Source organism: Sciurus vulgaris (assembly GCF_902686455.1).
Source record: "Sciurus vulgaris genome assembly, chromosome: 10".
NCBI classification, from domain to species: Eukaryota; Metazoa; Chordata; class Mammalia; order Rodentia; family Sciuridae; genus Sciurus; species Sciurus vulgaris.
This window is the reverse complement of record NC_136470.1, coordinates 93,879,660-93,901,572: the sequence shown is the minus strand read 5'-3', so window position 1 is coordinate 93,901,572 and position 21,913 is coordinate 93,879,660. Positions and strand designations below refer to the sequence as shown.

General features: G+C 37.4%; 1 protein-coding gene and 1 long non-coding RNA gene across 4 annotated transcripts in view; one reads left to right on the top strand and one right to left on the bottom strand.

Annotated features, from left to right (window-relative positions):
- The window catches only part of LOC306671122, a 376,374-nt gene that overhangs the window by 161,910 nt on the left and 192,551 nt on the right, over positions 1–21,913 (bottom strand). The window lies entirely within an intron of this gene.
- On the top strand, positions 752–11,322 carry ZNF639 (zinc finger protein 639). Of its 3 annotated transcripts, none has more exons than XM_079156369.1 (7): positions 752–870; positions 2,793–3,007; positions 4,163–4,233; positions 5,040–5,108; positions 6,179–6,289; positions 9,443–9,577; positions 9,722–10,890. In XM_079156369.1, the coding sequence occupies exons 4-7, from the start codon at positions 5,051–5,053 to the stop codon at positions 10,873–10,875; spliced, it is 1,458 nt and encodes a 485-aa protein (XP_079012495.1). In that variant the 5' UTR covers positions 752–870; positions 2,793–3,007; positions 4,163–4,233; positions 5,040–5,050; the 3' UTR covers positions 10,876–10,890. The 3 variants fall into 3 exon arrangements, with proteins under 3 accessions (XP_079012495.1, XP_079012493.1, XP_079012494.1); XM_079156367.1 differs by lacking the exon at positions 752–870 and adding an exon at positions 877–1,070 and having other exon boundaries at positions 9,722–11,322; XM_079156368.1 differs by lacking the exon at positions 752–870 and adding an exon at positions 877–1,070 and having other exon boundaries at positions 2,783–3,007; positions 9,722–11,322.

Genomic DNA, 21,913 nt, shown 5'->3' with positions numbered 1-21,913 from the left:
TTCCATTCTCAGCACAGGGGATGAGGGGGTGTAAACATGATCACACTTTAAAGACTGCTTTCTTTCTTTTTCTTTGTAATGGTGCTGGGGTTCGAACCTCAGGCCTCAAGCTTGCAAAAGTACACACTCCACCCCTGAGCTGTATTCTCAGCCCCAGAGGTCATTTTAAAAACCGTGTTCACAAATTTATTTATGCTTATTCAACTTAATCCTTTCAGCTGCTCAAGGAATCTCAAGGTCAGAAAAGGATTGCAATCATCTAATCCAAACCTCTATATAACTTCACGTTCATTTCAAGACTTCTTGAGCCGAGGAAATGGGCTGAAGCCTAATACCCACTCAAGATCTTAAAGTTTCACCTTTCCCTGTGGACACCCTCCCAGTCCTGTGCGGTCCTTCTGTGGGGCCCCGGTAAAACCCGGACGCGGCCTTGCCCTTTTTGTCGCCAACAGGCTGTCATCTGCCTTGCCTAACCTGGGCAAGATCAGTCTCGTTACCGCCCCTGGAGGAGCACTGTGGCAAGAAGGACCGCTCGCCCGCCGCGCTCCTCCGGTTCCTTCCAGCGCGGGAGGGAGGACCGTGCAGGAGAGGGAAGTTCGCCCGGCCGCCTGGCTTGGAGCAGTTCTGCAGGGTGGAATCACCCGCGGCTTTTGCTTGGGAGGGGCGGTACCTCGCCCGGAAGCGGACTGCGACGGTTCAAAGCCGCCGGCAGGGGGCGCGGGCCTCCCGGCCACCCCCGGGGTGGAGGCCGGTGGTCCCTCCCTGGACGGGTGTACGGCGGAGCCATGCTCCCGCCCCCACCTCACCTCGTCACCTCCCCGCCCTCTCCGCGGGCCCCCGAGGTGAGCGGCGCAGGCGCGGAACGAGGCGGTGAGTGCGGCCGCGCAGCCTGGGCCTGGGGCCTGGCGGGCTGGGCTTAGGGCGCGCGGGAGGGAGAGGGCCCGTCCCGGCAGAGCGCCCGGGAGCGCGAGGGCCTGAGCGGCGTCGCCTGCCACCGTGGGTCCCCTCCGCCCGCGCTCGGCCGCCGCCACCTCATCTGTGCCTGGGCCGGACCGGGCCCCGGGGAAACGGTGAGTGTGAGGGAGGAGCGGGCGGGCTGGGCGCTGGACTGCTGCAGGGGACGCCAGCGTGCGGGCGCAGCTTCCAGGGGAGCGGGCAGGAAGGGCCGGAGGCTTCCTTAAACTGAAGACCTGCCTTCGTTTAAGGCGGGAGGCGTCCCCTCCCCCACCCCCAAAGCAGGTCCCGACCCGCCGAGGACAATGTGGTCCCCGGCACCTCTTCCTGTAGGACAGCCTTGGGGTCGTGGCTAGTCGCTGGGCCGGGGCGAGGCGGGCGCGTGGCGCTCGGGTGGAGGCGGCGGGGCCCGAGGACTCCTGCCCGGCCCCTCCGGCGGGCGTGTGTTTTGCGGCGTGGTGCCACGCTGGCCCTCCCGCCCTGCCCGGCGGCTCGGTGACCCTCCGGCGGCGCATCTTGGTGCGCCCGCGGCGAGTCGTACTCGCAGAAAGCAGGCATTGGTCCTGGCGCCCAGGCTCCGAGAGGGTCTCAGACCTACCAGTTCGGGTGCTTATGCCCACCGCCCGCCGCCTTTCTGGCTTGCTAAGTGCAGCCTAGGGACACGAGTAAATGAAGCAGTTTATCTCATTACAAAGGGATAGCGGTTGTGCCAGACTTCCGTGTATTTCAATAGAAACGGACTCTAAATCGGACATACTGGACCCTGGTTCATACTCTCCTGAAACATTTTGCTTCAGTTTATTTTTTAAACATCTGGAAAATATATACTTATTTTTATGAAGAGAAAAAGGAAAGACTAGCCCTTTTTTAAAAACTTGTCTAAAATGTAGCTTTTTATTGTAAACATGTCAGCATTTAGGAAGAAAAGACTTACATTGCACGAAAGGTATAGTACGTGAATTGTGTTTTGTTTATAGACGTTCCTGTGGGTTGAAAAAATAAAAAAAGAACGGGTGCAAAGATGCTAACTTGTATTTCCTAAGATACTTTTTAAAAATGTTTCTTATGTCATGGTCCCCTTTTGTAAATATAAAGTGTACATGTGTACCTATCATAGGAAGAAGTGTAGGTGTGTGTACCAAAATGTTAATAATGGTTTTTCCAGGTGAATGGATTTTAGGTGATTTACTTTTTAATAATTTTAATTTTCCTGCAGGGAAACATTATGTGTATAAGTTTGTATTTAAGTTTGTATCTAAGTGAGGAGAGGGGAATGAGTGATAAGTTGCATGTGATTCAAATCTTTTTGATAAAGAGGAGGCCTAGAGCAAATATTTGTTTTAGTATTGAAGTTGAATGCAGGGGTGCTCTACCACTTAGTTACACCCCTAGCCCTTTATTTGGAGACAAGGTAAATCGTGCTGAGTCTGGCTTTGATCCTGTGCTCCTCCTGCCTTAGTCTCCCCAATGGCTGGGTTTACAGGTGTTCTCCACCAACCCTGTTTTGGTCAGCAAATGTTTATATGATATCTCTGAATACAAAGCCAAATTTCTTCATCAAGGTAATTATGCATACAAAAGACTTGTTTTAAAGTGTATAGAATGTGAATTGTGAAGCTTTTGGCTATATAAATTTTGAAAGTGCACAAAAGGTTTTGGGAATAAGTCTTGGAATTTTAGCTTATATAAAGATGAAAATAGCCTTTTTGATATTTGAATGCACTGGATTGGGATGTAAACAAAGAATGTTGTTTATGTTGTTGGGTGGGCATTTTATATATGCTGGGTGATGCATTTATATTATTTCTGTAAAATTCATGGTTGTCAGTTTTTCTTAGGTGACTCTCTTCCCCTTCTTCTACTTGCTGGCTGAGTAAGAACTGGAAACAAGATGTAACTTGCTGGTGGCAGTGCTTAGCCACGAAGATGTACCCACATAAAGTTACCTATTCAATGCCCAGGAATCAGAAGACATGTATTTGCATCTCTGGTTTTGCCATTTCTTAGTTGACTTGACTTTCACTGAGTATGTTTCTTCATCACTAAAATTGAGGTGGGTTGAAAAGTGAGCTCCTCAGTGTACCTCACAGAATATTTTAAATGACAAAATAACTAAAGAAGTAATATATTAGTATATGATTGCATATAGTGCTGATATATCCAGAACTTAGTAAAGCAGCAAAAATAGTATATGCACCTCAAGTTCTTTATCACTGGAAATGAGAAAATCACCTTGGTGATAAGAAAGACAGCACATGAGACTGGATTTGTGTTTCTGGCATTACCTCCTTGCCTATGCTTCTGTGGACAGACACTAATCCGAGATGGAGGAGATAGTTGATTTGGGCACTAATCTATTGGAACTGAGTTGGTCACTTTATCACCCAATTTTTTCCAAAACTAAATAAAGGAAGATTTTTTTTTTTTTAATTGGTTAGATAAGGCTAGGGATATAGCTCAGTGGTATAGCTACGTGCCTGAGGCCTGGGGTTTATTCCCCAAGACCAGAAAAAAAATTTTTTCTCATAAAATTAGTTAGACCTATGTTCAAATCTGAGCCCTACTACTTAGTACCCAAGTTTGACTAATCAATTACAAGGAGTAAATCATGGGGGCTGTGGTTGTGGCTCAGTGGTACAGTACTGGCCTAACATGTGAGGCACTGTGTTTGATCCTCAGCACCACCTAAAAATAAATAAATACAATAAAGTTATTGTGTCCATGTACAACTAAAAATATATTTTAAAAAACGAGTAAATCATGATTTGGGGAGGGTATTGTGGATTTTGCATAACATAGGATTAAATGAAATAACAGGTTCACAGTTTGCTGTGTGGTTGGTGCTCATAAATTGTTATTTTAATCTGTAAGGACCTTAACCATTTCAGGTCTATGATATAGTATTTTCTCTCTGTTTACTTTCCTTTTACTGAATAGATTACAGGATTAATACAGATTTACATTTCTATGTTGGGGTCTTAGCTATAATTTTAGAGGTTAAATCCAAAGAAACATGAAAAATTTACATATAATCACATCAATATATACAATTTTTAGTGTTTCGTAAAATACATTCAAAAGAGCATTATACTTGAATTATTTCTTTATACTTTTCTGGTTAATTAAAGATCTGGTACCCTTGTATTTTTCTATCTCAGAAATGAGCCACATTTTTGCTTATATGACTTCTGTCACGTTTAACCTACAGGTATTTTTCTTACCATCTGTGGAAACGTCATAATTCATTTTTCCTAACTGCAATATTAAGAATTATACCAAGTAAGTGGAAAGTAATGAAACTAATTTTATTACTGTTCAGGTGGGAACCAGGCATGATAGTGTATACCTGTAATCCCTGCGCCTTGGGAAGCTGAGGCAGGAGGATGGCAAGTTCAAGGCCAGCCTGGGCAATTTAGTGAGACCCTGTTTCAAAATAAAAAGTGAAAAGGACTAGGGGTGTAGCTCAGTGGTAGAGTGTCCCTGGGTTTACTCTCCAGTACCACAGAAAACAAAAACAGTTGATGGGAAATTAGTCATACAATGGCTACAAACACCTTTTCTGTTCTCAGTAAAATATCAAATGTGACTTTATCAATAAGCTAAGAGGTTTTTTTCCTTAAAATTATTTATATTCTGAGGTTCTGTGTGATACATATTTTTTCTAGAAGCCATGGATCAATACAGAGGTGGTGACAATATTTTTTTAATGTATCAACTGTTAGCTTGAAATCTGAATAAAAATATTCCCAATTGCAGGAAATGTAGTTTGATAGCATAATGGCTTTTTAAAATAAAAATGTTAAGAATAGGTTTTTATAATTATCCAATTCTTACTATTACAACATTTGAAAAAGAATTTCTCTATCTTAGTAAGAAAGAAAGCAGAAATCTGTATACTGTCTCTAAGCTTGATCAGAAGAGAAATCCAAAATATAAACACGCATCATATAACGTTTCTTTTACAAGGTTTATTTTTATGTGACACACAAATTTCTTAGGTGCTGATAAATTCTTTAGTTAGAAATAATTTTTGTTATAATATTGACAGTTATTTGTGGTATTTATTAAATGTTTTCACTTTTTAGATTGAAAAGATATGAATGAGTATCCTAAAAAAAGAAAAAGGAAGACTTTACATCCTTCTCGTTATTCAGGTTAGTGTATAATTGAATTACTTTAAAGGTGGGTGTACATACTTTCCACGAAATTGTATTCTTATCCATTTTCTCATAAATGATTAGAGAAGAGTTAAATGTCTGATCAATTTTTAGGTCAGAGAAACTTTAATTAAATCCTCTGATACATATTCCTTATTATCTACCATGTGCTAGAGACATTAAAACTTTAGACATTATTATATTTAATCTTCATGATTTTAGATATTTAAAGTTTGTTATTCTTGCTTACTTACTTATGTAGCCTAATTGCTTTTGCCTGATTACCAAGTTTGCTTGAGACCCAATGATAATTTAAAGGTATTTTGCCTTACCAAGGGAACAAAACAATATATATAAATGATAATTTAAAGGTATTTTGCCTTACCAAGGGAACAAAACAATATATATAAACATTCTTTTCAGAAATGTGAACTTTCATTTTGATTATGTGATTTGTGATTGAGCAGCATAAAGCTTTGTGGACATTTCTGACACACCTTACACATACTTGACAGTCTCAGACATACCTGTTAGCTTAGCTTACACACACACACACACACACACCCCCCGCCGCTCACCTTCTTATCTGAGAAAATTGAGCCTGATCTACTGCTTACTGGTGTTTTTTAAGCAAGATTTGAAGTGACTATTTCAGAAGCCCTCATTGGACCTTAGGCCATTTCCCCTGTGTACTATGTTTTCTTTGCATGATGGCTTACCTTCCTAGTAGTTAACACAGCATTTATTATATATCTGTATTATTTTAAAGTTTATAATTTATGTTTCTCTTAAAGCTAAATGTTAGTATTATTAAATCTGAAATATAAGTTTAAAAACTGAAAAAATAAACTTTCATTATAGATACTATATTTTTATCATTAAAATTTGAGCTGAGGATATATACAGCTCAGTGGTAGAGTACTTGCCTAGCACGCAGAAGGTCCTGGGTTCAATCCCCAGCACCAAAAAAAGAAACCTTTGAAAATGATGTGAATGTGACTGTTAAAGATATATCTAATTTATGTTTGAAACATTTTTAAAAATTTCTTTTATTGTTTTATATTCAGATTCCTCTGGAATAAGCAGAATTGCAGATGGATTCAATGGGATTTTTTCTGATCATTGTTACAGTGTCTGCTCTATGAGACAGCCAGACTTAAAATATTTTGACAACAAAGGTATATTTAGTATCTTCCAAAATATTTCTCTTTGAATTGATTTTACAGTGACTGGGTATATTGCTCTATGGCAGAGTCCTTGCCTAGCATGCATGAGGCCCTGGGTTTGATCCTAACACTGCTAAAAGAAAAAAAAAAAAATTGCTTTTACACATTTTTATTTTTTCTTATTTGAAAAGGTAGGTGATCTGAGTGTGGTGGCACATGCCTATAATCCCAGCAACTTGGAAGGCCAAGACAGGAGGATTGCAAGTTTGAGGCCAGCCTCAGCAATTTAGCAAGATCCTGTCTTAAAAATATAAAGGACTATGGGTTTAGCTTAGTGGTAGAGTGCCCCTGGGTTCCATCCCCAGTACCCTCCCCCAAAAACAGAGGAAGGAAAAAAAAGAAAAGTAGATGAATTGTTGGGTTGATGATTTAAAAGCAGACAAGAGTTCGAATTTATTATAACATAAGAAAGCAGTGTTTTGGTATTTTTCTTTTAAGAAAGCAAGTAATTTTCATTTTTAACATTTTTTCAGACATATAAATAAAAACACACCTTCTTAAATTGTGGTTAGTTGTGTAGGAATTGGTGGCAAAGCAGGAGTGATGTAGAGTTGGAAGCATTTATGGTAAAGGGTTAAGAACAGTGTTACCCATAGCTTTTCCACTCAACTGTACCTCAGTCTGAAAGGCTAATAGATGGAAAGAACAGGGGATGATCAAGGTCAACATCAACAGTTATAAGTCATGTTATAAATCTTGCATCTTCTGTTGACTCCTCTTTTCTAGGGCACTGAGTAATCGCTGACACAACTAATTCCTTTGGGCTCCTATTATAAGCAGAGAAACATAAGTTATAAAAAACATGTGGAGTCAGATACCATTGTGAACCTATGTTTAGCTTGATATAGATTCAGATTGTTATATGCAGAAGTGTTAATAGATGTGCATATATATCTGTGGTAGTAGACACATTTTTTGTTCTGTTAACTGAGAGGATCTAAGAGATGGTACTTCAGTGGTAGTTATCATATTTTATGTCCATATCTTGGTTTCTAATACTGTTCTTAAGTAAAAGGAACTAAGTCCCTGGAGAAATGGTTGAATCTAGGTCTGGGGCAAGAGCTATACAGTGAACCTGGAACTTGTTGTAGTGCTGGAAAATAGGGAAGTACTTTTAAAACAAAACAGGAGGCTGAGGCAGAAAAATTGTGAGTTCAAGGCCAGTCTGGGCAACTTAGCAAGACCCTATCTCAATATTTTAAAAAGGACTAAGGACCATAAATAAAAATTAAATTACATCATTTGCAGGAAAATGAATAGAACTTCAGCACATTATGTTAAGCAAAGTAAGCCAAATTTAGAAGGTCAAGAGTTATATGTTTTATGTCATATGTGGAAGCTAGACAGGAAAAAGGAAAAGAAAGTGGGGTGCATCTCATGAAAATAAAAGGGAGTAAAGAGACGAGGGGATGTTGGGGATAGTGGCACATGCCTGTAGTCCCAGTGTCTCAGGAAGTCAAAGCAGGAGAATCACAAGTTCAAAGCCAGCCTCAGCAATTTAGCTAGACTAATCTCAAAATAAAATATAAAAAGGACTGCAGACTTGTTTCTACGGTAGTTAAGTACCCCGGGGCTCAATCCCTGGTACCCTCCTTTCCCCCAAAAAAGGATGAGGCAGTACTGGAAAATGATATTGGCCAAATTACATTGTTAAATTTGTGTGCATGTATGAATATGTAACAACAAATCCCACAATTTGTAATGCACCAATAAAAAAATAAGGGAAAAAATATTTAAGTTTAAAAGTTAAAAGGGCATAGCATGTGTGAGGCCCTGGGTTCAATCCTCAGCACCACAAAACAAACGAAAAAAAAAAACAAAAACCACTACCTAGAACATACATACACACTTGATTAGGGATATGCTAAAGGAGCATAAGAATTCCAGCTGAAAGAGCTCCCAATAGCCAAAGCTAAAATAATTTGAGGGAAAAAACAAGACAAATTATAACCCAAAGTATCAATTTAATATTCAGAGCCCATACTGATGTAGATGATTGAATAATAAATAAGGAGGATAAAACAAATCTCCTGTATAGAAGAAAACCAGATTATTTATGTAGCTACCCTTTTCCTCAAGGAAATGGAACATAATTTCTTACTCTTTACTTGTTAGCTGCACATAGTTGTCCTTTCAAAAGGTAGAGTATGGAATTAAAGAGTGACTTTATAATGGAGAAACGTAACTACTACCTTAGCCAGGTGATCAAGATCAACATCACCAGTTATAAGTCATGTTGATAGTATGCACTCTTGGTAAGATGTAATGAAAATCACAGTTTACCTCAGAGTTGTACCGCCCAATAATTCATGATTCCAGTGTAACCATAAGGAAAAAAACAGCAAACAGATTGCATTATTGAGACATTCTACAAAATACCTGACCAGTAGTCCTCAAAACAGTCAGAGACACCAGTAGCCTAAAGAGACAGGACGACTAAATATAATATGGGATCCTAGAACAGAAAAAAGACATTAGATAGAAACAAACAGGGTAAAGTATGGACTTGAATTAATAATAATGTATCACTAGTAATATGTCAGTCATTAATTATGACAAATGTACCATAAGATATTAATAGTGGGGAAACAGGGTGGGATACATAGGAATGATGTTCATAACTTTCCATAAATCTGAAACCTATAAAAAAACAAAGTCTATTAAAAAAAAAAAACACATGGGCTGGGGATATAACTCAGTGGTAAATCACCCCTGGATTCAAGCCCAGTACTGCAAAAATAAAATAAAAACATGTCAAAGTCCAATTTTCTCTATTGAAGCCATTTTGTCTGTCGACCTCTATTTCTATTTCTCCATGCTAACTTGATGGAAGCTGGGCTGAGAAAATAAAGCCTTATTCAGACTCAACTTAAAATTCCTAAGCAAGTTCAAAAAGTGACTTCTTGTCCAAATGGGGCATAAAAGCAAAAGTAGTTGCTTATTTGGGCAGGTTGTTTTGTTTGTTTGTGGTATATAGATAACATCTCTCTTCATGGCTAAATCTAAGTCCTTAGTTTCTATTGAAATTCAAGATTATATTAAAAATGGTGCTTTATTTTATGTTTCTTTGATATAAATAATATTTTTCCAAATTCGTTTTTACAGATGATGATTCTGATACTGAGACATCAAATGACTTGCCAAAATTTGCAGATGGAATCAAGGCCAGAAACAGAAATCAGAACTATCTGGTTCCCAGTCCTGTACTTAGAATTATAGACCACACTGCCTTTTCTACAGGTTAGGGAAAATTAATCATATTGGCATATTTTCTGTAGACCCATGAAAAAAACAGTGCATACTATAAATTTCTTTTTGTACTGTGGTATCTAATTGTTCTATTTAGTAATGGTAATATTATAATAGACTTGTTTCATTTTTCAGAAAAATCTGCTGATGTAGAAATTTGTGATGAAGAGTGTGATTCACCCGAATCAGTCAACCAACAAACTCAAGAGGAGAGTCCTATAGAAGTTCACACCGCCGAGGATGTCCCCATTGCTGTAGAAGTGCATGCAATTTCGGAGGATTATGACATAGAGACAGAAAACAATTCTTCCGAGAGCCTCCAAGACCAAACTGATGAAGAACCACCAGCTAAACTTTGTAAAATTGTGGACAAGAGCCAAGCTTTGAATGTGACTGCCCAGCAGAAATGGCCTTTACTGAGAGCTAATAGCAGTGGCCTCTATAAATGTGAACTTTGTGAATTCAATAGTAAATATTTTTCTGATTTAAAACAGCATATGATCCTGAAACATAAACGTACTGATTCAAATGTGTGTCGAGTATGCAAGGAAAGCTTCTCTACCAACATGCTTCTGATCGAACATGCCAAACTACATGAAGAGGATCCCTACATCTGTAAATACTGCGATTACAGGACAGTAATTTTTGAGAACCTCAGCCAGCACATTGCAGACACCCACTTTAGCGATCACTTGTATTGGTGTGAGCAGTGTGACATGCAGTTCTCCTCAAGCAGTGAACTCTACTTACATTTCCAGGAGCACAGCTGTGATGAACAGTACTTGTGTCAGTTCTGTGAACATGAGACGAATGATCCAGAAGACTTGCATAGCCATGTGGTAAATGAGCATGCATGTAAATTAATAGAACTAAGCGATAAGTATAACAATGGAGAACATGGACAATACAGCCTCTTAAGCAAAATTACCTTTGACAAATGTAAGAACTTCTTTGTATGTCAAGTATGTGGTTTTCGGAGTAGACTTCATACAAACGTTAACAGGCATGTTGCTATTGAACATACTAAAATATTTCCTCATGTTTGTGATGACTGTGGGAAGGGCTTTTCAAGCATGCTAGAATATTGCAAGCATTTAAATTCACATTTATCTGAAGGGATTTATTTATGTCAATATTGTGAATATTCAACAGGACAGATCGAAGATCTTAAAATTCATCTAGATTTCAAGCATTCGGCTGACTTACCTCATAAATGTAGTGACTGCTTGATGAGGTTTGGAAATGAAAGGGAATTAATAAGTCACCTTCCAGTCCATGAAACAACTTGATTATTCTCTTTAACTTACATAATGTTTTTGTAAAATAATAAATTCAACTTTTTTTGAGATGTTAAAATGGGTAATTTTAAACACATCTTATGAGATTTGCCTTTTAACAAGTAACATTTTCCAGTATGTAATTATACCTTAGGTGTGGTATTTTCAGTTGCATGGTAGTATATAGTTTTAATCATTCTTCGTGACTGTAATCTGCATGTGGTCCAGTTTTATGAATTGAGAAGAAACATGTACTGAAAAAACTATCCAGTTTTCCTTCCTTAACCATGGGTGCTATTAACCTTTTTAAACACAAGACAAGCTTAGTTTTTTGTGTATAAAGTCATTAAATTATTGTACTATCAGAACTAAAAGAACATACACATTTAAGTCCATTCATACTCCCATTAATAAGAAACCAACCCCGCCTTTTGTAGTCCCCTCAGGTATTAACCCCGAAGCAATCAGTAGACTGTGTGATTTTTTTTTTGTTTGTTTGTTTGTGTGATTAATAACAGTAGGAAGTCTTTATTATAGAAGGGGGAAAATGCCATTTTCTTGGCAGTTTTTCATTTTTTTTAAACCCCTATCAAATAATTTAAGATGGGGGAGATGGTAAGACAATAGATAATTTTTAAAAATTAACCGTTTCACAACCAATTAACATTTTATCTTCAGTTATAGAACTATGAAGATATGCCCACCTTCTTTTTTTTTTTTTTTTTGGTACCAGAAATTGAACCCCCAGCACCCTTAGCCACTGAGCCACATCCCCAGCTCTTTTTATTTAGAGACAGGGTCTCACTAAGTTGCCAAGGCTCACTTTGAACTTGGCATCCTGCCTCAGCCTCCCAAGCCAGTGGGATTACAAATGTGGGCCACCACCCCTGGCTAATGCCCAAACTTATGATACCAAATTGATCATTGAGAAAACCATAACTATTAAGTTAGGAAGATCTGGGTAATAAGGGGTTGCTGGCATGATTAATGTATAAATTACTTCTAATAATGCTAAATTAGCTTTATGATTTGTATTTACTGTAGCAACCTTAAATTACTACAAACTGAGTTGCTTAAATAGGTTTTGGCATAGTTTGTTCCTTCTGTGAGGGAATAATCTGTTCCAGACCCCTCTCTTTGGCTTATGCATTGTCATATTCATGTTAATAGGGTATTCTCTCTGTATGTAAGTCTTGTTTCCAAATTTCCTCTTTATAGACTTAACAGTCATGTATTAGGGCCTGTACTACCAGCTTCATTTTAATTTGATAAAGATTCAGTAAGGCCTAAAGTACTGGGGATTAGGACTTCTAACATAGGAATTTGGGGGAACAACCAGAGTTCATAGCTTCTAAAGTAGTATCAAGAAGAGAGAATTTTAAAAATGTTTTTATTAGTGCATTATGATTATCCATAATAGTGGGGTTTATTGTGACATTCATACATGCACATAGTACAATTTGTTACATTTCATTTCCCAGTACATTCCTTTTCCCTCCCTCCATCCTTCCCGAGTCCCCTTCCTTTGCTTTAATGATGTAAAAAGATAGAATTGTACTTTTTTTTTCTTTTTTTCAATACTGGGAATTGAATCTAGGGACACTGTATCACTGAGCTACATCTGCAGCCCTTTTTATTTTTTGCGACAGGGTCTTGCTGAATTGCTGTGGCTGTGTTCAAACTTTTGATCCTTCTGCATTAGCCTCCTGAGTTGCTGGAATTATGCCTGATGTAACTCTCAAATTTAACAAGCATTGCTGCAAACTATTATTTCCCAGAGATATTGATACTGTCAAAAAGACCGATTTACAATCAGGGAATTTGGTCTTATTTTGAGAAGGGTGACTGCAACAAATATCCTCAAATCCATCCCATCATTTTGCTGGTCATAGTGATTCATTCTGTAATCCCTGCTACTCAGCAGGCTACTCAGCTACTCAGAGGACTGCAAGTTCAAGGCCAGCCTGGGCAATTTACCAAGCTACTATCTCAAAATAATAATAAAACCTTATTTCTATTTTTGTCATAGAAGCATATTTACGTTCTTAAAAACTCAACATTCCATCTGATTATAATATTCCTGGTAGGACTGTGCTGGTACAAATTTTCTCAGAAGATCTAAAATTTTAGCAGTTTTGTATGTAAGAGAACCTTAGAAATCCTCCAGTTTTCTAAGTTTCTTTGGTACTGGGATTGAACCCAGGAGAGAGTTGCTATTGAGTGACATCTCCAGCACTTTTTATATTTTATTTTGAGATGGGCCTCACTAAATTGTTAAGGGTTTTATTCAATTGCCAGGCTGGCCTCAAACCTGGGATACTCCTATCTCAGCCTCCCAGATTGCTGGCATTACAAGTGTATGCCACAACAGCCACCCAGTTTCCTACAGGAACAGGATGTTAAAAGGCCAAGGACACATACCCCCCTTACAGCACACAGGCATGGAATCCTAGTCATTTGGCTTACAGCCTAGTGGTGTCTCCATTACACCATGTTACGTAAATCTAATCTTTGTCCTTGGGGTGTTTTGCATGAGTACTTCACCTAGCCATTCACCACTTCTTGATAATTGTTTTTCATACTTTTTGATACACATCTGCCTTTGGGAATTTGATTTTTAGGAAGCAAACCAAAATGCCTTGGTGTTAAAAAAAAAAAAAAAAAAAAATAGCATGGCCGTGCAGGCCTGTAATCCTCACTACTAGGGAGGCTGAAGCAAAATGATCACAAGTTCTATGACAGCCTGGGCAACTTAGCAAGACCCTGTCTCAAAATAAAAAGAATTGGGGAAGTAGCTCAGTGGTAGAGTGCTTTCCTAGGATGTACTAGACCCTGAGTTTGATCCCAGTACTGAAAAAAAAAAAAAAAAAACTTTTATTGTTTTACTCTATCAGGTATTAGCAACAAATCAGTTATAATGAAACTACTCAAAAGATACAAATCCAAGTATTAAAACCATATAATTTCCTACTTCTTTTATTTTTTATTTAATTAATTAATTTATTTATTTATTTTTGGTACCAGGGATTGAATGCAGGGCCACTTAATCACTGAACCACTTCCCCAGCCCTTTTGTTTATTTTGAGACTTAGGTACTAAATTACTAGAACCTCACTAAATTGCTGAGGCTGGCTTGAAACTTGAGATCCTCCTGCCTCAGCCTCCTGGGTCCCTGGGATTACAGGTACACCACTGAACCTGGTTATAATTTTCCACTTTTTGATGAATTTGCAGCATTAGGTCGTATTCCGCTGACATTGTCCAATAAAAAGTTTTCAAATAAGACTATGATTAACCACAAATTGCTAAAGTAGTTGAGCTGCATTTTTAGTTTAATAAGTTTTGGAAAAGAAAACCTATCTAAAAAGAAAATTTTCTAACAACTTTTGGACTTTCTCCCCCTTCAAGGACAAGCCACAGCCACTGTACCCTTTTGTGATTTGATCTACAATTCAAGTCAGAATACATAATGATTTTTATGAACACTACAACAGAATTTTTTGCAGCAGTGAACAAAAATAGGTCATCATTGTTTTTCTTGCCTTTTTTTAAATCACTTTGCAATGAATTATTACTTTGGAAATTTCAGAGTATTTCCTTGTACTCTAGAATGAAAATGGTTGTACACTATTCAAAAGCCTTTACCTGCTTATAAATTTGCCAGTTTTACTATTTTAAATGCAGGTAAGGCATTTAGGTTTTAAAGACTAACACTCTTCCTAATTGTTAAATCTAACTTACAAAAGCATTGGATTAACTTAATTCCTAGCACTTTTCAATTAACTTTATAACTTGAAGTTAAATATATTTTCCAAATTACTGTGATTAATTTCAATGGATTTTAAATGCCCTAAGAAAGCACTATGTGTTATACAAATTTGAAAAAGCTAATAAAAAATGGCCACAGTCCTGTGAGGAAGTAGGCGACTTTACCAAAAAACCAGTATTCATTAGGGATTTAAGTGAACATAAGTAAATTAAGACCAACTATGAATCCTAATAGAGGCATAAATTTGGTTAGTCAGGTTTAACCTGCAGTGAAAATTAGGTTCATCCCTAATTTGTAGGCATGAAATTTGGGGATATAAATTCCTTTGAAACTTTTCTGTTTTGTGGGGGTTGGGGAACAATCCCAGAACTTACTCATGCTAGGGAAGTGCTTTACCACTGACTATACTCCAGGTCTCCTTTGTAACTTTTAACATCAGTTCTGATGCTGATGAGAATATTGTAAGAACATTTTTTTTTTCATGACACTTGAGTTATAGATTCATATATACTCCTGATATTTTGTTTTCCATAAATTAACCTTTTAAGATGCTATTTTAAGTCTAAGAAAAAAAGATATGTACTTATCTTATTCACAAAGTTAAAAGTTGTCATAATTTTCCTGGGTTTTTTGGGTTTTTTTTTTTTTTTTCCCCTCCTTAGTGGTGCTGGGGATTGAACCAGAGCCACATGTTTGGTAGGTGAGAGCTCCAGCACAACCTATAATTTTCATGAGTTTATGTGACGTTATATGTTCAATTTGTAAGTTTAAAAACCAAGGCTTTAAGAGTTATCAGTTGTTTGGAATTACTTCATACTAGTAATTTGATTTTTTTTTTTTTTTGTACTGAGGATTGAATTTAGAGGCACTTAATCACTGAGCAACAGCATCCCCATCCCCATCCCTTCTGATTCTTTTTGAGACAGGGTCACGCCAAATTACTAAGGTTGATCTTGAACTTGGGGATTCTCTTGCCTCAGGCTCCCAAATAGCTAGGATTACAGGTGTGCTCCACTATGTCAGGCTCAGTTGCTAGGATTACTACACTAATGATTTGAAAAATAATTTTCTCAATAAACGTTTTCCACATTAAAGCATCAGTCTCTACAACTTCCTCATTAAGGTCATTCTCCATAATAAACTTGATGTTAAACTGGTAGTTATCTCAATCCAAAAAAAAATCTGTGAGAATTTCTTCATTCTAAAAAGAAAGTTTCTTACATTGCTAAATAGGAATATATTATTCACTAATCTTATTTACATAATTTAGGAGGTGATTAGAGTTTTTAAAAAGGAATTTTCATGTCACAACTTTTAAGTTGGTTATCATTTCATTTTTTTAATAGACAAATGAATCTGACCTGGATAATTGTTTTTCCTTGATAATAATACTGAGGTGAATTATAGCCTAAAATGAAGTAATGAAAAGTATGTTTTGAAAGAAAATTTAGTTTTCTAGTTTTTAATACCTTATGCAGATAGTGTCCACTTGTGAAAAATAGTGTAGTTGAAATAATTGCCTTTTCACAGTAAAGCTGGGATCAGGAGTTGGAATCATACTCATCATAGGTCATTTCTGGTGGGAAGTTTCTTTTTAAGCCCATGCTGTTCTGGAGTTTAGTTGACTGAAATTTGAGAATATTGAATTCTCTCATTCTTCCTTTCTACCCTATTCATTTTACACATAGGGTTACCTCTTCATGACATTATTTGTCTGTTTCTAAAACATATTCCTCAAACTATATTCTCCCCAGCACTGGGGATTGAACCCAGGAGTGCTCTACCACTGAGCTACATCACCAGTCCTTTTTTAAAAATTTGAGATAGTGTCTAGCTAAATTGCCGATGCTGGCCTCAAATTTGCCATCCTCCTGCCTCAGCCTCCCAAGTTGCTGGGATTACAGATGGGTCCACATGCCTGGTCCTCAAACTATATTCTATGGCTGATTTTTATAATCTTTGTAACTTCTTCACCTTATTTGGATTTTCATAAAGTCCCAATTCAAGTTTTCCAAACTAACAAAGTGAGTCACAGTGGACTAACTGTTTTCCCTCTAAAATTCTTAGGTTGAATCCTAACCTCCAGTGAAATGGTACTAGGATGTGGGGCCTTTGAGAAAATAATTAGGTCATGAGAGTGGAGTCTCAAGGGAATTAGTGCCCTTATAAAAGGGACCCTTGAGAGCTCTCTCACCCTTTTTTTATGAGGGTATAAGAAGTCAGCAGTCTGCACTGGAAGAGGGCCTCCACCAAAACCCAAACACGCCAGCTCCCTAACCTCCCAATTCCAGCTTCCAGGATTGAAAGAAAGAAATTTCTCCTATTAATAAGCTGTCAATCTATGGAATTTTTATTATAGCACCCCAGACTAAGACACAGTGGATTTGTTTTCTCTTATTCTTTCTTCTCTCTAGTCTCTCTAAAATAAATAAATAAATAAAACAAAAAACAAAAACCCAGCCTATTTATGCCATTATACCATATTGCTTACTTGTACACACTATATTTTAAATGTAACAACCTAAGAGTAACTTGGCTATGCTGAATTCGTACATTTCAAATGCATGTATTTTAGATTTTAAGCAGCAGAACATCATGACACAGATTTTAATACACAACTTCTTTATAGTTACAAAATCATGGTTAAGTTCCTTATGGTATTGATCCAATTTTGGGTAGTGAGCAACTAAAATGTCGAAGAAAAAAATAACATGACAATATTATATCTGGAGGAACCTCAGGCTCATAACGTACATATAAAATAATTATATATGGTATACAGTTTTGATTTTCATGGTTGTAAATTATGTGTTCTAAAATTTAGCACATCAAATCTTTGGTTCATGTATATTTTTATGATAAGACTAATTTTTTAAGAAAAACAAATTCATCTAAAGAAAAATATTGGTGGTTGGGCACAATGGACCATGCCTGTAATCCCAGGGGCTCAGGGGGCTGAGGCATGAGGATTGACAATTCAAAGCCAGCCTCAGCAATTTAGCAAAGCTGTAAGCAACCTAGCGAGACTGTTTCAAAATAAAAAGGGCTGGGGATGTTGCTCAGTGGTTAAGCGCTGTTGGGTTCAATTCCTAGTACAAAAAAACAACAAAAAAAGCCAGCCTCAGCAATTTAGGCCCTAAGCAACTTAGCAAGACCCTGTCTCAAAAATAACAGGGCTGGGGATATAGCTCAGTTGGTAGAGTGTTTGCCTTGGAAGCACAGGCTCTGGGTTCAATCCCCAGCACCGCAAAAAATAAATAAATAAATAAATAAAAAGGAATTTAAAAAAGAGCTGGGGATGTGGCTCAGTGGTTGAGCGACCCTGGATTCAAGCTCTGGTAACAAAACAACAAACAACAAAAAAAGTTGCCAGGCATGGTGGCATGCAACTGTAATCCCAGTCACTGAGCCCAGCCTCAGCAACTTAGTGAGGACTGTGTCTCAAAATAAAAAATAAGCTCTCTGCTTTCTGATCATCATGTGAACTGCTTCCTTTCTCCATACTCCTCCACTCTGATATTCTGCTTCACCTTGAGCCCCAAGGAATGGAGCCAGCCTTTATGGATTGAGCCTTCTGAAACCCAAACCCAAACCACTGAATGTTAATGAACTACTTGTTATATAATTTTTGGCCTTTTGTTTTCAGCTGAAATGGAAACCTAACATTCCTACAAGTGAAAATGAAATGAATTTTAGGATTTTTTTTTTTAATTGTAAACAAATGGGGTACAACTTGTTTCTCTGGTTGTACAAGAAGTAGAGGCATAGCATTTGTGCAATCATACATTTACATAGGGTAATGGTGTTTGATTCATTCTGTTATTTTTTCCTTTCCCCCAACCCCTCCCACCCCTCTTTTCCCTCTATACAGTACCTCCCTTCCTCCATTCTTGTCTCCCTCCCACCCCCCACATTCTAGGATTTTAAGAAGCATTTGTGAAAATTGACAGAATGTGGATGAAGATAGATGGTTGGAAGGTACCTGGCCTTGAGCATCCTGCAGTGATCTTTCAAACTTCTCCTGGGATCTTCACAAGCTAGACCCAGAAGGGAGCATTGCAAAATGTGCTGGAAAGGAAATCAGAGAGCTTCCATTTGAATCTTATGTGTATCATTTATTGTCAGTTTTACATTATAGACAAGTTATTACTATTTCTCAAGAGTAGAAATAATATATAATACATTCTTAACTGTAGGGGATGGTGTTTGCTTTTTGAATTTTGAATGGGGAGATAATAATAATTATATTACTACCACCAGGTGGAGGGGCACATGTCTGTAATCCCAGCCACTTGGGAGGCCAAGGTAGGATTAAAAGTTCAAGGCCAGCTTCAGGAATTAAGTCAGACCCTAAGCAACTTAGCAAGACTGTCTGGAAATAAAAAATAACAAGGGCTGGGGATGTGGCTCAGTGGTTAAGCATCCCTGGGTTCAATCCCTACCCCCAATTTTTATTACTAGTAACAGGTACCATGATTGAATCCTTATCAAGTCTCTACCATGGAGGTAAATATTTTACATATACTGTATTATTTAAATTCCACAATGATTGTGTGTTTGGTGTCACTTTTTACTTGCATGCTGTTGGTGAGAGAACTCACAGAAATTAATTACATCTTACATTACAGGTCTGGAAGCATTAGACATGGAACTCTAACCTACATTAGCTTACTCAAAAGACCATGCATGTAGTCAGTATTCATACATAATAAAAACTCACTGAAGCAATATAAAAATGTGAGGTCTTTATGAATATTGACCCATAATAACCATGGAGTCTGTTAGCTTATTGTACACAAAATAAATGCACTATGCTTTTCTTGTATAAATAAATAAATAAAAATAAAAAATAAAAAAAAATGCTGGGAATATAGCCCCTAAATTCAATTCCTAGGACAAAAAACTAAAAATAAAAAAATTAGAAAATGATGTAAAGCCGGGCATGGTGGTGCTCACCTGCAATCCCAGTGGCTCAGGAGGCTGAGACAGGAGGATTGCAAGTTCAAGGCCATCCTCAGCAACTTAGCAAGATGCTGTCTCAAAATAAAAAAAATAAATAAAAAGGGATGTACCTCAGTGGAAGAGCATTGCTGGGTTCAATCCCCAGTACTGAAAAAAAAATGGAATTTCATATTCTCAAATTTCAGTCATTTATGCATCACAACTGTGCCTGGCTAATATGGAATTCCAATCTAAACTTGCTTTTAGCTTAGAAAAATGATTCTTTAATAAAAGAATCACAACTTCTAACCACTCTTTTAAAGAATTTTCCTTAGAGAAATTTAAAACGTGCCCAATTTTTTTTCATTGGACATATTTGATGCCTGAAAGAGAAAATGACAAGAGTAGGGACCAAAGCATGACTCTTGATTTCTAATCTCTGTTCCCTAAATATAAATTGTATGATTATGACCATGAACAATGAATAAAATGTTACTAAGTTTCTCTCAAATAGTTCATGGACTCTTTATAACTCCTTAAAAACTCTACTCCTTTATTCATCACTTTATAAACAGCTATCTACTATCAAGCTAAGTGCTTAGGGATGCAAAGATAAATAAAATATGGTTCTTTACTTCAAAGATATACCTTATTACATAAGAAACTTCATCACATTTCTGAACTTGTGTTAAATGTCAAACTGAATGACTTTTGTGTTTCTGTTTGCTTTACATATAGTGCTACCATAACCATACTTGTGACTAAATACTGCAAAATATTATCCAGAGTAGTAAAAATTTACACTGTCATCAGTGGATCATATCTCCTTACATCTCTATCAACAATATCATACGATTTTTAAATCTTCTGCATGTCTCAGGTGTATAAAGTAATATACATTGTTTAAATTTACAAGGTTGATAATATCTTAATCTGCTTAAGAGCCATTTAAAAATTTTTTCTCATTTTGTGAAAATGCTTCTCCTTCTTTTTCTTTTTATCCTTTTTTTTTTTTTTTTTTTTTTTTTTTTCTTTTTGAGATAGGGTCTTCCTGTGTTGCCCTGTGTTGAACTTGTGTGTCCAAGTTATCCTCCTGACTCAGTCTCTGGAGTAGCTGAGACTAGAGACATGTGTCACCATGACTATTTCTGCTTCTCCATATTTTTTGTCCACTTTTCTATTGGGCTTTCTGATCAATTTTCAGAAATTCTTTATGTATTTTAAATATTGATTTTTTTTTTTTTTTTTTTTTTTTACAGTACTGGGGATTGAACCCAGGCCTTACACAGGCTAGGGAATTGCTCTACCGCTGAGATACATCCCTAGCCCTGATTTTCTTGTTCGTTTTTGGTGCTGGAGATACACTCAAGTGTTGTGTGCATGCTAAGCATGCACTTTACCATTCAACTATATCCCTAACTCTTTTTTGGGAGGCAGAGATACTGGGAATTGAATTCAGGGGCACCCTAATCACTAAGCCACCTCCCCAACCCTATTTGTATTTTATTTAGAGACAGGGTCTCACTGAGTTGCTTAGTACCTTGCTTTTGTTCACACTGGCTTTGAACTTGTGATCCTCCTGTCTCAGCTTTCCCGGCTGCTGAGATTACAGGCATGTGTTACCATGCCCTCCTTATAACTCTCATTTATTTTGTACTGGTGCTTTAACCCAGGGACACTTTACCACTTAAATACATCCCCAAACCTCTATTTTTTGAGACAGGGTCTCAAGTTTTATTTTTGTTCATTCAAGTTAAGCTTTCCCCCCAATATTATCAGTTTAAAAATTCATCTTCTTCCATTGACTCATGCTACTAATTTTATCAAGCATCAACTCCTCATAGGCATAATCAGAATTATGGGTCTGTGCCTGTACTCTTGATATTCCATTGTTTGTTTCCCCAACAGTACCACACCCTTTAATAATAATAGCATGCTTTAAGTATTATGGCTCAGAAATATGTTTTATCATGTTGTGTGAATTCATTATCTCTAGTCTGAGAACTGTTTGTCATTGGTAGAGTTGTTCTTCCTCCATGTAAATTAGAACTAGTTCCAATTCCATCCAGTCTTTTTAGTACTTTAACAATAATTGCATTAAAATTAAAGGAGGTAATCCTGGGTGATCTGAGTGAGCCTGAACCAGTTAGTTGAATAGAACCAAGGCTTCCCTAAGTAGAAGTCCCTCTGGACTACAGTGTCATGGCCTGCTCAAGAGTTTCTGACCTTATTGATGGGCTGCTTTATATATTTTGGTCTTGCACAGTCAGTTTATGCACTCATATAAGCCACTTCCTTACAATCTCATCCTCTGTTATCATAACTGAAACATATAAGAAC

Excerpts from the sequence above, each read along its gene's own strand:
- ZNF639 (XM_079156367.1), top strand. The coding sequence starts at position 5,051 with ATGAATGAGTATCCTAAAAAAAGAAAAAGGAAGACTTTACATCCTTCT. Across the intron at positions 6,290-9,442 it reads AAAATATTTTGACAACAAAG|ATGATGATTCTGATACTGAG; the intron begins GTATATTTAGTA and ends TCGTTTTTACAG. Across the intron at positions 9,578-9,721 it reads CCACACTGCCTTTTCTACAG|AAAAATCTGCTGATGTAGAA; the intron begins GTTAGGGAAAAT and ends TTCATTTTTCAG.